At 44.2% G+C, this 12,881-nt stretch overlaps 1 protein-coding gene across 1 annotated transcript in view; it reads right to left on the reverse strand.

The window, feature by feature from the left end:
• LOC129705752 (doublecortin domain-containing protein 2-like) overlaps window positions 1-12,881 on the reverse strand; it is a 125,671-nt gene that overhangs the window by 26,050 nt on the left and 86,740 nt on the right. The window contains exons 7-8 of the mRNA XM_055649533.1: window positions 5,705-5,894; window positions 2,965-3,025 (exon numbers count right to left, since the gene is read on the reverse strand). Coding sequence (XP_055505508.1) covers window positions 2,965-3,025; window positions 5,705-5,894 — 251 coding nt within the window. The remainder of the gene's footprint in view (window positions 1-2,964; window positions 3,026-5,704; window positions 5,895-12,881) is intronic.

Here is a 12,881-nt window from a genome sequence, read left to right on the forward strand (position 1 = left end):
CAGCATTTTGTGTCTATCATATCATAAGATCGTAAGTGATAGGAGCAGAAATAGGCCATTCGGCCCATTGTCTACCGGGCCATTCAATCATGGCTGATCTACCCCACCCTCCTAACCCCATTCCCCATAACCTTTGACACCCGTACGAACCCGTACACCTATCTTCAGTGTAAACCAGCATCTGCAGTTCCTTCCAGCACAATAAACTAATCTGAAAATAGACACAACATCTGGAGGACAGGCAGCATCTCTGGAGAGAAGGAATGGGTGACGTTTCGGGTCGAGACCCTTCCTCAGAATGGTTAGGGATCAGGGAAATTAGAAATATAGACAATGATGGAGAGAGAGAGAGATAAAGTAGGGGGGTGCAGCGAGAGAGGATGTTGCACAACTCTCACGGAGAGAGGAGGAGAGTTGTGAATCTGTGGAATTCTCTGCCACGGAAGACAGTGGAGGCCAATTCACTGGATGTTTTCAAGAGAGAGTTAGATATAGCTCTTAGGGCCAAAGGAATCAAGGGATATGGGGAAAAAGCAAGAACTGGGTGCTGATTCTGGATGATCAGCCATGATCATATTGAATGGCGTTGCGGGCTCAAAGGGCCGAATGGCCTACTCCTGCACTTATTTTCTATGTTGCTATGTTTCTATGAGAACTTCTTCAAACTAATCTGAATCTGATCTGAATGGGGCAGTTGCTACAGAGTCAGATTGGCCATGTCGCAATGTCCCAGACACACTGCCCTATCTGCCTGTACTTCAGCACCACAAATGCAAACAACCTCAGATGTTAATTAAAAGGACATTTCCAGGGATTAGCAAAGCAACACACCCACCACCCGCTCTGGGCTCCCCTGCAACTCAGCAGTAAGATCAGAAGGGTGTGATCCAAGGGAGGGACGACTGACCAGATTTCCGATTGCCAAGACTCAGCAGTTTTGGTACGTCGAGTTAAAAATTAAATATTCAGTCAAGGAAAGAAAGCTGAATGTTTAGGTTCAATCAGGACATTTTAAACTCTGGTCAATCATTATCCCTCTCGCATTCCCAACAGCCCGCAGAGAAGCAATTAATGACAAAAAAGGACACACACAGTGCTGGAGCAACTCAGCGAGTCAGGCAGCAACCCTTGAGAACACAGATAGGTGACGTTTCAGGTTGGGACCCTTCTTCAGCCGAGAAGCGATCAATGTGGTGTCCCGTAAATACAGCAGGTTCTCACTGCCATCTACTGTCAAAAACCTTGAACTACAGGAGGAGGTCATAATAGGTAGAATAGCAGATGCTGGTTTACACAGGAGGACACAGAGTGCTGGCGTAACTCAGCAGGTCAGGCAGCAGCACTGGTGGACACACATGGGTAAGTGACGTTTGGGGTCGGGACCGTTCTTCAGACAACTTAGTCAGGACGGCACAGTGGCGCAGCGGTAGAGTTGCTGCCTTATAGCGCCAGAGACCCGACTATGGGTGATGTCTGTAGAGAGTCTGGACGTTCTCCCCGTGACCCCATGGGTTTTCTTCCGGTGTTCCAGTTTCCACCCACACTACAAAGACCTACAGTTAATGGGCTTCGATAAAAATTGTAACTTGTCCCTAGTGTATGGTGCTAGTGTATGGAGTGATCGCCGGACAGCACGGACTCGGTAGGCCGAAGGGCCTGTTTCCATGCTGTATCTTTAAAGTCTATAGTCTAAAGGGTCCCAACCCCAAACGTCACCTATCCATGTCATAAGGTCATGAGGTCATGTGAAAGGAGTAGAATTAGGCCATTCGGCCCATCGTCTACTCTGCCATTCAATCATGGCTGATCTATCTCTCCCTCCTAACCCCATTCTCCTGCCTTCTTCCCATAATCTCTGACACCCATATAGTAATCAAGAATCTATCAATCTCTGCCTTAAAAATATCCACGGGCTTGGCCTCCACAGCCTTCTGTGGCAAATTCACCATCCTCTAACTAAATACATTTCTCTTCATTCTCCAGAGATGCTGACTGACCTGCTGAGCTACTTCAGCACTCTATGTCGTTTTGAAATCAATAATTTTATGACAGGGAAGACCATTTCAGCTATTATGACTCCATCAGCATTCAGGTGCGTGCATTTCCATGCCTTTTCTCCACATGCTTTCAGATTTCTCTCTTATCTATTTGCCACTATATTTTTCCAGTCGATTCCGTTTGGTGTTTCCTGCAGGACACTGCAGCTTGTGCCTGAGAACATGCACTGAAATGCAAGGAGACTCGCCCCATTCTCCTGGAACTATTAACTGATGGCTTTTTGCGTACATCGCGTAATGAAGAGACACTGATGGTGGTGCTTTGCCATCAGCCACTAACCACCAGTCGATGCTGACTACGGGTGCTGTCTGTACCGAGTTTGTACCTTCTCCACGTGACCTGCGTGGGCTTTCCCCGAGATCTTCGGTTTCCGCCCATGTTCCAAAGATGTACAGGTTTGTAGGTTACTTGGCTTGGTGTAAGTGTAAATTGTCCGCAGCTGTATCTCTAAACTAAGCGCTGTATCTCTAATCAGAGATTTCCGCGCTGTATCTCTAAACTAAGCTACATTAAACTAAACATGCTGGTACTAACCAGCACCAAGTGATATCATGGCTGCACTTGGTAAAGGGATGGAGACCACTGATATTCTGACATACCAGGACGTGTATGGGCAGAAAAGGCATGGCAATAGCCATGCCGCTTCACTGGCGGTGACCCCTAAGCCCAGATGCAAGAGGTGGTATCAGATATGGTTGTATCAACTATGACTCTTTTGCTAAGAACAGAGGAATTAAAGAAAATTTGGTGATACATTGAAACATTCTTGGCTTCATTCTCTTCAGTCCTTGAATCATGTCATCCCCGGGTGCCCGCTCTACCACCCACCAAATGAAGCTCAGGGCCTGGCAGACATTGACACAGAGACAACAACCTGACTGCTCAATACACAGCTTGAGATCTAACTATTCCTTTGGTTTATATTTCATTCGCAAGAAAGAGTCCTTGAACCAAATAAACAGCAGCCCTGAGAACAAAGCATAACCTAGTTGATTACTAGGAAACTTAAGGGCCTGTCCCACGAGCATGCAACTGCATGCAGCAAGAGCGACCTAACGTGGTCGCTTGAGCCGTACGGCCTCGCGGGGCCGGTCCCACATCGATCGCCGGAACCGTATGGAGTTGTGCGGAGCTGGTCCCGACATCACGCGGGGCTCCGGAAACTGACACTGTCCAAAAATTCCGCGCGGCAACGGGCCTGCGCAGCGTCTCAACGCAGTACGCAGCATCTTGACGCCGTACGTCACGCGCGAAATTCCCACGGACTTCGCTCGAACTTCACGTCAACTCGTACGGGATCACTCGACCTCCGCGCGGCCCCCGTTTCCAGTTTGGTCGCGCTTGCCGCATGCAGTCGCATGCTCGTGGGACAGGCCCTTTACAGACAAACAAAAACTAATCTGTTTGTCCAAGTGAATAGTTAATTCAAGATAAGACTGGCCAGAGAAATGCTATCAGGGAGTAACAATCTCCCAAAATAATTCCTTCCACAATCCAAAACCAAAACATTGTTGGATCATCTTCATCCACATGTCATTTTCCTTTTACTTTACTTCACGTTATGACAATGAGCAAACCCAATTTGCAGGAAAAATATGCTCAAATTTTGATATACCAATTTTGAATGGGCAATCTCCAGATACTAATTAAAAGTGTACCGGATTGACATTGGCAACCGCTCCAGATATTTTTTTTCAAATGCAGGATAGAAACATAGGTGCAGAAGTGGGCCATTCGGCCCGTTGAGCCAGCACTATGATCATAGCTGATCAACCAAAATCAGTACCCCGTTCCTGCTCTTTCCCCATATCCCTTGAATCCCCTGGCCTTAAGAGCTAAATCTAATGCTCTCTTGAAAACATCCAGTGAATTGGCCTCCACTGGCTTCTGTGGCCCAGAATTCCACAGATTCACAACTCTCTAGGTTAAAAAAAAATCCTAATCAGTCCTAAATGGCCTACCCCTTATTCTTAAACTATGACCCCCTGGTTCTGGACTCCCCCAACATGGGGAAATGTTTTCCTGCATCTAGCCTGTCCAATCCCTTAAGAATTTTATATGTTTCTAAAAAATTCCCTCTCATCCTTCTAAATTCCAGTGAATACAAGCCCAGTCTAATTCATCAAATGCCCAAAGTACACAATTGATGGAATTTATTGACTGGTTTTTAAGAAGGAAACTTTAGATGCTGGGACCAAGATGAGGCAAGGCCCCTCTGCTAATGATTGGAGCGGAGAGAATCCAGGGAGAGAAAGACAATGGAAAAAAAACATTGCTTCAAAAATCGCGGAACATCTTTAACTTTAATCATCTTTATCATCATTAACATCTTTAACTTATTTATTCATTACACGTGCCTGCTCACCAACAACCATGAAAAGCGAACCTCTTGGGAGACAAAATGCACTCGGAAAAATGGGAATCAATCATTAAAAAAAGCTTCAGAAGTAGTTATGCCAGATATATGTGCTCAGCTCTCTACTTTACTCACTCTATACTCATGACTGCGTAGCCGGACATAGTGCGAACTTCATCATCAAGTTCGCCGATGACATCACTGTTGTGGGACGAATCACTGATGGGGACGAGTCTATACTCTAGAAGTGAGATTGACCGATTGACCAAATGGTGCCAGCACAACAACCTGGCTCTCAACACCATCAAAGCCAAGGAACTGATTGTGGACTTTGCAAGGTGTAGGATAGGGACCCCCAATTCCCGTTTATATCAATGGTGGAAAGGGTCAAGAACTTCAAATTCCTGTGCGAGCACATTTCCGATGATCTTTCCTGGTCCCAGCACACTGATCCAATTATAAAGAAAGCACATCAGCGCCTCTACTTCCTGAGAAGATTACGGAGAGTCGGTATGTCAAAGAGGGCTCTCTCGAACCTTTACAGGTGCACAGTAGAGAGCATGCTGACTGGTTGCATCGTGGCTTGCTTCTGCAACTTGAACGTCCAGGAGCAGAAAAAATGCAGAAAGTTGTGACCACTGCCCAGTGCATCATCGGCTCTGACCTCCCCACCTTCGAAGGGATCTATCGCAGTCGCTGCCTCAAAAAGGCTGCCAACATCATCAAGGACTCACACCATCCTGACCACGCACGTGTCTCTCCGCTACCATCGGGTGGAAGGTACAAGAACCTGAAATCTGTTACATCCAGGTTCAGGAACAGCTTCTTCCCCACAGCCATTGGGCTATTAAACACGCCAACAAACAGACTCTGAACTGTAACAGCCTATTGCACTTTATCGGTTTATTTATGTGTATATGTGTGGTCTATGCTATATAGACACACTGAACTGTTCTGTATTTATGCTTACAATACTCCGTTGTGCTGCAGCAAGCAAGTTTTTCATTGTCCTATCTGGAACACATGACAATAAAACTCTCTTGATTTGACTTGACTTGATTGTAGGATGGAACCCATTATCTGTTCCATCTATAATTTCCTCCAAATGCACGAACAACGTTAATAACTGCAACTCCATTAGTTTCTGATTAGCAATAGTTTGGAGTTACCGGATGTGTCGGGAAGTGAAGTCACGATAGGGCAGGTTAAATTCCTTACGGCCTCTGTGGGAGGAGGCACAATACAAGCATTGCATGCATTTTATCGGGGAACATAAAGAACATAACTCACCGTTTTCAGGGCTAAGCATCGGGCTTCCACTGCCATTTTTGTCAGGCTTCACTTGGTCGGGTTTTGCATGGAACACGGATTCTTCTTTGGCCAGGACTTGTTCCTTCTTTCCTTTCCTCTTTGGGGATTGTGACAGCATCAGTGGATATACTTCACTTTCGATCCCTGAGGAACGGATTTGCCGATCTCCCTGTTAATCCAATCAATTCAGCTGTTATCAGGCAACTGAACCATCCAACCAACAACTAGAGAGCAGTCCTGAGCTACTATCTTCCTCATTGAAGACCCTCGGACCATCTTTGAACATACTTTACTGGGCTTTATCTTGCACTAACCACCATTCACATTATCCCCTTTCATCATGTATCTGTACATTGTGAATGGCTCGATTGTAATCATGTATTGTCTTTCCGCTGACTGGTTAGCACGCGACAAAACCTCGGTACACGTAAGAATAAACTAAACTAAACTAAATTGAATTGAACTAAGCTAAGCTAAATACAGGTGGGCAGTATTTCACCTGTGGTTCTGCGCTAATTGTTAACGGGGAATTTCTGTCCATCTTGACATTAATTGTTAAAGTGTGGCGTCACCTGATGGTAAGACCACTTACGGTCGAGCTCTAGTCAGTGGTTACGAGGACTGTCGCGTGACGACATGGGTTAAGGGGAGTGTCCTGCTACATAAGCAGATCCTACCTATCAGCAGTCGACAGGTAGCTGAGCTCGAGGCAACACCCTCGCTCAGCAGCAGCAGTAATGACAATATGTTAGAGAACCAAACTTGCATGTACACCAAGCATGTAATGTCTGAGTAAAGCAACTGTTTGGTCATCACTTTTGGTACCGCTACAAAACCTCTTTAAACTCGCTATGAATGACTGTACAAGGTGCTGTCTTCTTCCATAATTTCCTTTAGAAACAGAGGTATTTTTTAATTACATATCTCCCAACATCTTGCCCCCTACATCTCACCCACCAGCCAGACCTTTTCATTTCATATGTACTTAATCAAAAAAGGCAAATGCCGGCATTTTAAAGTCAGTTGGACACATGAAGGTGTTGATTAGTTTGGTTTATGCGTCCCCACGATAGTTTTGAAAGACATACGGCTGGCTATAAAACAAATAACTACACTACATTAACAAAAATCAGAAGAATGCAGCGGTAGAGTTGCTGCCTTACGGCACCAGAGACCCGGGGTGCTGTCTGTATGGAGTTTGTGCGTTCTCCACATGACCTGTGTGGGTTTTCTCCAGGAGCTCCGGTTTCCTCCCACACTCCAAAGACGTACAGGTTTGTAGGTTAATTATCCAGTAAAAATTGTAAATTGTCCATAGTGTGTGTAAGATAGTGTTAGTGTAGGGGGATCGCTGGTCGGCGCTGACTTGGTGGGCCGAAATGCCTGTTTCTGCGCTGTATCTCTGAACTAAACTAAATTAAACTAAAGATTCAATATTGCAGAGGTATGGGAAAAGGTTCATTTATTAGTATTAAGTATCATAAACAATATTAAGGTCAATTCTGCGTGTTTGTGATGTGATTATTATGTGTTTGTGATGTGATTATTTTCAATAACTATCAGCTCAATAAACCTTGGCTATAACCTCGCCTGCCCGAGTAGATTAAAGTCAAGAAAAGTAATTCACTTTCACTTTCTTTGGGTTTATTCCTTTCCTCCTGTTTAATATTGCCTGATATAGTAGTGGCCAGAGGATTTGGGGTGATGGAGGAACTGAAGGAAATCCACATTAGGCAGAATATGGTGTTGGATACACTGATGCGACTGAAGGCTGATAAATCCCCAGGGCCTGATGGTCTGCATCCCAGGGTACTTAAGGAAGTGGCTCTAGAAATCGTGGATGCATTGGTGATAATTTTCCAATGTTCTATAGACTCAGGAACAGTTCCTGTGGATTGGAAGGTAGCTAATGTCGACCCACTTTTTAAGAAAGGCGGGAGAGAGAAAACGGAATTATAAACCAGTTAACCTGACATCGGGACCGCAGCTATTTATAATATGCATCAATGATTTTGATGAAGGGATTCAAAGTAACATTAGCAAATTTGCAGATGACACAAAGCTGGGTGGCAGTGTGACCTGTGAGGAGGATGCTATGAGAATGCAGGGTGACTTGGACAGATTGGGGGAGTGGGCAGATGCATGGCAGATGAAGTTTAATGCGGATAAATGAGGTTATCCACTTTGGTAGCAAAATCAGGAAGGCAGTCAAGTCTAAATAGCGTCAAGTTGGGAAAAGGGGAAGTACAACGGGATCTGGGGGTCCTTGTACATCAGCCTATGAAAGTAAGCATGCAAGCATGCATGTACAGCACGCAGTGAAGAAAGCGAATGGCATGTTGGCCTTTATAACAAGAGGAATCAAATTCTGCAGTTGTACAGGGCCCTAGTGAGATCACACCTGGAGTATTGTGTACCGTTTTGGTCCCCTAATTTGAGGAAGGACATTCTTGCTATTGAGGGAGTGCAGCGTAGGTTTACAAGGTTAATTCCCAGGATGGCAGGACTGTCATATGCTGAGTGAATGGAGCAGCTGGGTTTGTACACTCTGAAGTTTAGAAGGATGAGAGGCAATCTCATTGAAACATATAAGATTGTTAAATGTTTGGACACGCAAGAGGCAGGAAACATGTTCCCGATGTTGGGGGAGTCCAGAACCAGTGGTCATAGTTTAAGAATAAGGAGTAAGCCATTTGGAACGGAGACGAGGAAACACTTTTTCTCACAAAGAGTGGTGAGTGTGGAATTCTCTTATTCAGAGGGCGGTGAAGGCGGGTTCTCTGGATGCTTTCAAGAGAGAGCTAGATGGGGCTCTTAAAAAGCACTGAGTCGTGGGATATGGGGAGAAGGCAGGAATGGGGTACTGATTGGGGATGATCAGCCATGATCATATTGAATGGCGGTGCTGGGTCGAAGGGCCGAATGGCCTACTCCTGCACCTATTGTCTATTGTCTATTAACTATTGTCTAAATAAACTTGTGGTAAAACTGTGTCGTTAATAAGAAAAAATCTTAAATATTCAAAAATCACCTATACATATCTAAGGAAATATGCATAATATCTTATCGTCCATCTATAATTTTCAGAATTTTCTTTTTTAATTATGTGATATTGCCATAATGTTAATAACTTTAACAAACCTGGAGGATGAAGAGTAATACAGAATGAGGTGATGGAAATGAAGTATGTTATCAAGTCAGTCATGGAGTCATACAGTGTGGAACATGCCCTTCGACCCAACTTGCCCTAACTGACTAACATGTCCTATCTACACGAGTCTCTCTTGTTTCCGTTTGGCCCATATCCCTCTAAGCATGCCTTATCAATGTACCTCTAATTGCGTCTTAAACATTGCAATAGTCTCTGCATCAACTACCTCCTCTGGCAGTTTATTTCAAACACCCACCGCACTTTTTGTGAAAAAACTATCCATCATATTCATATAGAATTTTTCCCCCTTCACCTAAAACCTATGCCCTCTGGTTCTTGATTCCCCTACTCCGGGCAAGAGACTCTGTGAATTTCCCGATCTATTCCTCTCATGATTTTTTCACCTCTCTAAAGATCATTCCTCATCCTCCTGCGTGCCAGGGAATAGAGTTCCAGTCTGAAGAAGGGTCTCTACCCAAAACATCACATATTCCTTCTCTCCAGAGATGCTGCCTGTCCCGCTGAGTTACTCCAGCTTTTTGTGTCTATCTTGCTCAACCTCTCTCCGTAGCTCAGACCCGAGGCCTGGCAACATCCTTGTAAATCTTCTCTGAACACTTTCTAATGTTTAGTTCAGAGATACAGTGTGGAAAGAGGCCCTTCAGCCCACCGAGTCCGCACTGACCAGCGATTCCCGCTCTTTAACAGTATCCTATACACACTAGGGACAATTTTGTAACACTTATACCAAGCCAATTAACCTACAAAACAGTATATCTTTGGAGTGTGGGAGCAAACCAGAGCACCTGGAGAAAACCCATGCGGTCAAGGAGGGAGCATACAAACTCCGTACGGACAGCACCCGTAGCCGGGATCGAACCTAGGTCTCTGGCATTGTAAGCGCTGTAAGGCAGCAACTCTACCGCTGCGCCACTGTACCACCCATTGTTGATCAGAATTTTTTCCAAGGCTATACTTGTGAGTGCATAATCAAAATGAATGCTCCAAAACACGCATCTTAATTTGCCAGACTTATATAACTAACTCCGATTGCGGTTACTCAGTGATCGTAGTGGACTAAAAACTTCACACCACCTTAAACAATGCTCAGTGAAAATGAGCTCTACTTCGAAGGAGATTTGAAATCCATCTCTTTTACAACATGTTTAACAACCTATCTTAATATCTCTTTCTGAGACTAAGTGCCACATTTTATGTGATAACACCCCTGAAGCACCTTGCGATGTTTTACTATACCAAAGCTACAAATGCAAGATGTTATTCTTGCCAAAAAAAACATGCCGTAGTCAACCAAGAAGTTCTTACAGACTTTGCTAATCAGCAGGGTTTATGGGACAGGCTCTACCCCCTTCAGAAAACCTGTCGACAAGAGTGGAATGTGAATCGTGCAAACTCATAGAGAAGTGTCAGTTTTATGTCGGCACTCAAAATTGGCTGTCTGAATTCTATTCATCTTGTGTGCGCAGCAAATAGGGAAATCTGAGCTTGGAGATGGGAAAGGAATGCTAATTATTGGGAATAGCAGAATTCATGGACACCTCACAGTAAATTTTCCAAATGGTCCAGGGAGCATCTTCATACCCAGCTATGCTAATCATCTCTGGTGACATGCTCCACGTAAAACAATTATCTGTCACCTTTTGCATAGGACCAAATCACTCAGCCTATCTAGACGATAGACAATAGACAATAAACAATAGGTGCAGGAGTAGGATATTCGGCTCTTCGAGCCAGCACCGCCATGGCTGATCTTCCCTTCAAAGTTGCGTCACAGGCAGATAGGGTGGTCGAAAAGGCTTTCGGCACATTGGAGCCTTCATTAGTCAGAGTGTTGAGTATAGACGTTGGGAGGTCATGTTGCAGTTATACAAGACATTGGCACACAAGGGTCAATTTACCTAAGCTAATTAACCTACAAACCTGTACCTCTTTGGAATGTGGGAGGAAACCAGAGCAGCCAGAGAAACCCATGCAGTTCAAAGGGAGAACGTACAAACTCCGTACAAACAGCACCTGAAGTCAGGATCGAACCTGGGTCTCTGGCACTGTAAGGCAGCAACTCCACCGCTGAGCCACCATGCTGCCATTTTCCTGCTTCAAAGCATTGTGCTTTAAGTCAGCACATTAGCCTGTAACAGAAATCACCAGCAGTCTGTAAGGACAAAAATTATCCCGCTCCTAAAGGCATGTAAGGATCATTCGTGTATTTTACAAAGAAAAAGGGTCCGACTCAGTGTCAAATTTGGGGATGTTAGCATTTCATTTCCAGATTAACTTATTAAATATTTCCAAATTCCCAGACTATGACAGTAGAATATGTATTCTCACTCTTACAATACAAGTCTACTCCAACATCGTACGGCCAAAGACGTACAGGTGCGTGGGTCAATAGGCTTTGGAAAGATGGTCATTTGTCCCTAGTGTGCAGGATAGTGTTAGTGTAAGGGGATCTCTGGTCAGCACTGACCCAGTGGACCATAGGGTCTGTTTCCAAGCTGTATCTCAAAACTCAACTAAATTAAAACAAAAGTTGGGCCACATGTTGCTTTTGAGCATTGGTGTCCTGTGATTTAATAAGGCGTATAAGGCTCAGATCTTAAGAGGATGATTGGTTTACATGTCTTAAGTGTGTGGCGGTTTTTGTCTTGTATTTTTCAGTACAGCCATATGAATTCCATTCGCTATGAAAGGCACATGGATCCGGACTGCACTTTCAAAAGCCTTGAACACCAAAAAAAAGATAAAACTATCTAGACTGCTTCATTAAACAATAATTTAGTCAGATTACTTGGCCCTGAACAGAACATAAATAAAAGCAGACTCTCTCTTCATTCCTACAAACTTGACAATAGAAAGTAGTTTCTGCTTTTGTCACATCCCATCCTAATGTAAAAATGAAGTGGATTAGTGAGGTATGAAGTAGAACCCTTACTGAGAGAGAACTATCTACGGATTATAGTTGGTCGTGCTCGCAATGCATCTTCGAAACAAATCAGAACACAAATTGCAAATTAATGCTGAATGGTTTAAGACGCCAGTAGTATTAACTTATGAATTATGAAGTTGATTTAGAATAATTCTCCAGTGAGAAAACTTACTGACCATATAAGTTAAAAAAAGAAGTGCAAGATGCAGAAAGGTGTGATTTAATTCTTCAAGCTGAACTGAAAATACATATTTCTCTGGAACTCTCTGCCACAGAGGGTAGTTGAGGCCAGTTCATTGGCTATATTTAAGAGGGAGTTAGATGTGGCCCTTGTGGCTAAGGGGATCAGGGGGTATGGAGAGAAGGCAGGTACGGGATATTGAGTTGGATGATCAGCCATGATCATATTGAATGGCGGTGCAGGCTCGAAGGGCCGAATGGCCTACTCCTGCACCTAATTTCTATGTTTCTATGTTTATATATTTGACAGAAGTACATCCTACTACATGTTCCTCGCATAGAAGACATACATTTGGAATGAAAGATGAAATACTTCCTTACATAGTCATATAGTCATACAGAGTGGAAACAAGCCCTTTGGCCCAAATTGCCCACACATACCAACAGGTCCCATCTACAGACATAGACAAGAGATAATAGGTGCAGGAGTAGGCCATTCGGCCCTTCGAGCCAGCACCGCCATTCAAGATCGTAGCTGATCACCCCAAATCAATACCCCGTGTTCCTGCCTTCTCCCCATATCCCCTGACTCCGCTATCTTTAAGAGCCTTATCTAGCTCTCTCTTGAAAGTATCTGGAGAACCGGCCTCGACGGCTATCTGAGGCAGAGAATTCCACAGACTCACAACTCTCTGTGAGAAAAAGTGTTTCCACGTCTCCGTTCTAAATGGCTTACCCCTTATTCTTAAACTGTAGCCCCTGGTTCTGAACTCACCCAACATCGGGAACATGTTTCCTGCCTCTAGCGGTCCAAACACTTAATAATTTATATGTTTCAATAAGATCCCCTCTCATTCTTCTAAACTCCAGCGTATACA

The sequence above is a fragment of the Leucoraja erinacea genome, chromosome 2 (genome assembly GCF_028641065.1).
Source record: "Leucoraja erinacea ecotype New England chromosome 2, Leri_hhj_1, whole genome shotgun sequence".
NCBI classification, from domain to species: Eukaryota; Metazoa; Chordata; class Chondrichthyes; order Rajiformes; family Rajidae; genus Leucoraja; species Leucoraja erinaceus.